General features: G+C 50.7%; 1 protein-coding gene across 1 annotated transcript in view; it reads left to right on the top strand.

Annotated features, from left to right (window-relative positions):
- The window catches only part of CNOT11 (CCR4-NOT transcription complex subunit 11), a gene marked incomplete at its 5' end in the record, with an annotated part of 20,906 nt that continues 16,001 nt past the window's right edge, over positions 1-4,905 (top strand). The window contains 2 exons of the mRNA XM_025195550.1: positions 1-91; positions 2,704-2,868. Coding sequence (XP_025051335.1) covers positions 1-91; positions 2,704-2,868 — 256 coding nt within the window. The remainder of the gene's footprint in view (positions 92-2,703; positions 2,869-4,905) is intronic.

The raw sequence follows: 4,905 nt of genomic DNA on the forward strand, positions 1-4,905 counted from the left end.
CTGGCCGCCAACCCCTTCGCCGCCGTCTTCGCGCACCTGCTCAACCCCGCGCCCGAGCGCGGCGGCGAGGCCGAGCGCACCCCGCTCTCCGGTACCCGCCTACCTACCGGCCTACCAGGACCGGCCCCATCCCCTTTTCCCCCTGCTCTGGCACCACCTTCCTCCTCCCGGGCTGGGGGCGGGCCCTGGCATCCCCCCCAAAAATAAATATTCCCACTCCCACTGGGACTGGGTCGGCCCCAGCACCCTCCTGCTGCTCGAGTACTGCCCACCCCTGGGACTCAGACAGGCTCCAACCCTCACTGGCATTGGCTCCCACTGGGACCAGGACTGCCCCACTCTGCTCTGGCCACTGCCCCTCTTCTCTGGGAGTGGGGATGGTCCTAGCAGACCCCCCCCCCAGTGCTCCAGCCACTCACTCCCACTGGGATCAGCTTTCCCCACTCTAGCTCTGTTCCCCATTGGGGTTGGTCCCAGCATCCCTCCCTGCCAACATTCCTACTGGCACTGGGTCCGTCCCAGCCCCCTTACCCCTGCTCTAGCGGAGCCCCTCACTCTAACTTGGGCAGGTCCCAAAGGTCCCCCCCACCCCAGTGTTCCAGCCACTTGCTCTCAGTGGGACCAGGACCTGCCCCATCCCCCTCTTCCCCCTGCTCTAGCATCACCTTTCTTCTCCCAGACTGGGAGTGGGGCAGGCCCTGGCATCCCCTCCTAGGACTGGGCTCAGCCCCAGCACCCTATCCCCTTTTCCAGTGCTGCCTGTTGCTGGTCCCAACCCCCACCCCTAGCAGTCCCTGTTTCCCCCAGCTACAGCCACCGCCTGTTTTCTCTAGGATTGGGGATGGTCCTGGCACCCATCCCCCGCCGCCCCTCCCCCTCAACTTTTCAGCCACTGATTCCCACTGGGATTACAAGTGTTGTATTGAGCTGAGAAGCACCATAGTTACGGGTTTCTATTTCAAATTTATGGGCATGTTTCCATGAGAAAGAATGTGCATTTCCCCAGGGACCAATAGCAGCATTGCCACTGCTGGTTGTCCCCTGGCATGCCCCTGGACTCGCAGCAAATTGCCCCAGGTGCAGTAGGGGAAGCTGGGTCTGGCCCCAGCAGCTTTACCTGGGGTGCTGGGAGGGGAGCTCCAGCAGCAGCAGTCTGGACATGCAGAGCTTGGCCAGCAGCTGGAGTGTGCTGCGCCACTATTTTTTGGTGCAGCTTTCTTTGGTACCAGGATTTCCCAGTGTCTCATTTTGCTGCTGTGCTGCATTCTGTGGCGTGCAGATTACCATGCACTGCATGCATGCAGTGTTTGAGGCTCTGTAAACTGCACGTTCCCACTTGGGATGTGGCCTCTGGGTTTATCTTGTGAACTGTTTGTAAACCTAATAGTGCTGATGTTGCAGGGCACCACGCACCATCCTTGAAAGGATCTCAAGGCATCCCAGGTTGAGAATCCTTGACAGACCAATAATCCATAATTGGTTGGCTTGTTAACCAAAAGCCCATTTCAGGGGCTCAAGCCTGCCTACACCAGTGATAGTTTTAAATATTGCTGTTTTTCTACTGGCTGAAGAGCTGTCTTCAGCTCTTGAATGAACAAATGTATTTTTTTTTTTAACAGTATGCTTTTACTACATAAATGAACTGTTTCATAGAAATAAAAAATGTAGGGCTGGAAAAGGGACCTCTGGAGGTCATCTAGTCTAAACCTTTGCCTGAGGCAGGATCATCCTTATCCAAACCATCCTATACAAATCCATTGCCTAACACAGATTTATTTCAGAAAATGCTTTTTTTTTCAAAATGATTAGGATGCTTAACCACGTATAATGTGTTGTACGAAAACTATTCATAACAATTTTGCAGCTGTTGCCTGACCCTGCTAATGGTAAGTCTGTGCTGTGGCAGTCAGTGGAGAGCGCTACTTTTCAGAGGGCATGCGAATTTCCTGTGTTGCATCCCTCCCCAGCTACAGACTTCACAAATTAATTTCAGGTTGCTTACCACTACAGCAGTGATCTGTGCGACTACTGGGAGTGCTGTCTGGTTAGCATGCCCTTCAGTAAGGAATATTTGTAATAGGGTCATAAAATGTTTTTCATATATTCTTAATTTACTTCAAATGGTTTCTAGGCTACCAAAGCTACCAGGTTTTCCACTGAGAACTACATACAATTCATTAGTAATGCAAGCCATTGTAGTTTTCAGAGCACAATTGAGGTCCTCTTCAAAGATGATGGTCCCTGTTTTAGGAATAAAAAGAGGCTGTTGAGCATTATTAGCACACCTCTCCCCCCCACCCCCCCGGTTTAATATATGAAACTACAGGTATTGCAATGACTAACTCTTTCTGTTGTTTAGGCTAGTGATAAGCCATTAGGAATGATAAGCCATTGTGATTTTAAATCCAGACTAATGGACACGCTCAAAACCAGAATAAAAACATTGCCTGTTCACTAATTTCATCCTACAACTGTGTTTTAAGAGCCTGTTTTCAGTGTTGACCTGTATCACGGAAGTATTTGATTCAATTGAATTAACATAATGGCACAACTCAAGTGTCTTGGTGGTAGCTCGATTCATGCCTTTAATATTAGTATTGCTTTTCCTATATGAAGTCTACCGAAGGCAGAGTATTATTTGCTGCTGTACAGTCAGTGAGAATTGTTTTATATCTTTGTTTTTCCTGTTTGTTTTTCCCACAGGTTTCTTACCTCCCATAACTCCCTCAGAAAAATTCTTCCTTTCCCAACTGATGTTGGCACCACCTAGGGAACTCTTCAAAAAGACTCCTCGTCAGATTGCCTCACTGGATGTAGGAAGCATGGCCCAGTCAGTAGATATAAGTGGACTTCAGCTAGCACTAGCAGGTAAGAAACAAACTGTTCTAGCCATGCCCTGGCTATTTAAGAAATTATTTGTTTTTCTCCACAACTTAATTATAAAGGTTTTTTGTTAAAATGGATAGAGCTACAATTCTGAGTAATGCAAACTTCAGACATGAAGCATCTTTAAGGGTGTTGCTATGTCTAAAGAACAAGTTTTATATCTGTTCTTGTTTCTTAGGTCAGGGAGAACTTTTATAGAACACAAAAGCCTTTACATTTGATACTTTGTTTCTACTGTCAACATTTTTTTTCATTTCTTTCCAGTTTTGCGAATATCGGTGAACATATGATAACTATAAGAAATGCTTAGTTATGGCCAAAGCTATAACTGCTGTTTCAATCAAATGTTCACTTTTATAAAAGTGATATTTCAGTTCATATTAATGGTTCACTGTTGGGAAAGCTCACTTGATTGCTTGCATCGTTAAAACATTACAAGTGATGGTTATGTATGACTTGGGAAGATAAGGGGCATCTAAGGGGTTTTAGAAGAAGCTTGGGACATCTAGATCAGTGATGCTCACCTTTATGGCCTTGCAGGCCAAATGAGTGGCATGGGGCTGGTGTGCAGCCCCCCCACCGCTAGCAAATTTTCAGATTCATGGGCCAAATTTTATGGCCCTGTGAGCTAGATCTGGCTCAGAGGCTGGAGTTTGAGCACTACTATCTAGACTGATATTGGTGATCATTTCATTTCAGAGGCCTTCCCTCTGAGGACTGTCTTAATTGGATTTTACTGAATATCTTTTGTGAATGCTGAATTTTGCTTTGTTCCCTCCCCCCCCTACCCCAAGCTATTGTGAGTGCCTAAACTTAATTATACCTTGAAATAGGCTGGCTTTTTATGACGGCTGAATATACCTGTGTCGCAGAGCACCTCGGGGCTCTGCTCCTAGAGAGTAGAAACTGCCAGGGAGAGAGAGAGCCCTGGCAGGACTTAACCAGCCCAGCTGAGGGTTGCCAGGCTAACAAGCGCAGCTGCGGGTTGCCGGAGCAACTAAGGGGAGCCAGCTGCCTGGAGGGGGCAGGGCCTGGCCCTTATAAAGCCCAGGGCTGAGCCTAGGCTGGCAGTTCCCTGCCAGCAGCCAGAGAGGCAGGAGCTCCCTCAGCCAAGATATGGGGAGAAGCCTGACTTGCAAGTACAGCTCACGATATCCTTGAGAGGATTGGGCACTATGGTTTAGCCAGGGGGCTTTAGGTTTGCGTTACAGCCAGGAGGCTCTAGTTTATGTTCGGCTTACATATTATACCGGAGGCTTGGGTGAGGCTGTAGGGGTTGGAGGAGGCCTCATAGGGACCCCAGAGGTTTGGGGCCCCTGAGCGCAACCAGTGGGTTGCGGGCGGGGAACAGAGACCCCGGATTGTGTGCGGGGTACGTAGACCCCAGCCCCAGAGAGGGGCAGCTTTGAGAGCACAACCAGTGGGTTGTGGTCGGGGAATAGAGACCCCCCGGATGGTGTGAGCCCCAGAAGGGGGCATTGCTAGGAAGCCCTAGCATAGAGGTGGCGAGCCCCAGAAAGGGGGAGCGCGCTTTAGAGGAGCCCAGTGTGGGCCCAACGAGCCCCCGAGAAAGGGAGGGGACTACTGAGAAGCCCAAGGTGGGGACGGCGAGCCCCGCAGAGGGGGAACGCCCTACTGAGGAGCCCGAGACGGGCGTAGCAAGCCCGGCCATAGGCTAGTGTGGCAACACCCCTCGGACGGAGGCAAGGTGCTGCGGTTGCCCCTTTGCAGAAAGGGAGTAGTGGCACAGTGAGCCCGGATCAGAGAGGGTACCTGTGCGATTGGCCTGAGGGACCGGAGGCCCGCTTGAGGGTCCCGGAGCAGGACCACACCTTTAGAGAAGGCCCAGAGTGGGCTTGATGAGAGTCCTGAGTGAGGGACTAGGTATTAGAGAGAGCCCAGAGTGGGCTAGATTACAGGAGAGGAGGCCCGGGAGAATGGGCGTGTATCGTGACAGAACAACGTCCAGCACATCAGCGAGGCTTGGGGCGTGGTATTAGGGGCTGGTAGGAGCCACGC

This window comes from Alligator sinensis, unplaced genomic scaffold, assembly GCF_000455745.1.
Source record: "Alligator sinensis unplaced genomic scaffold, ASM45574v1 scaffold1380_1, whole genome shotgun sequence".
In the NCBI taxonomy this organism is placed as follows: domain Eukaryota; kingdom Metazoa; phylum Chordata; order Crocodylia; family Alligatoridae; genus Alligator; species Alligator sinensis.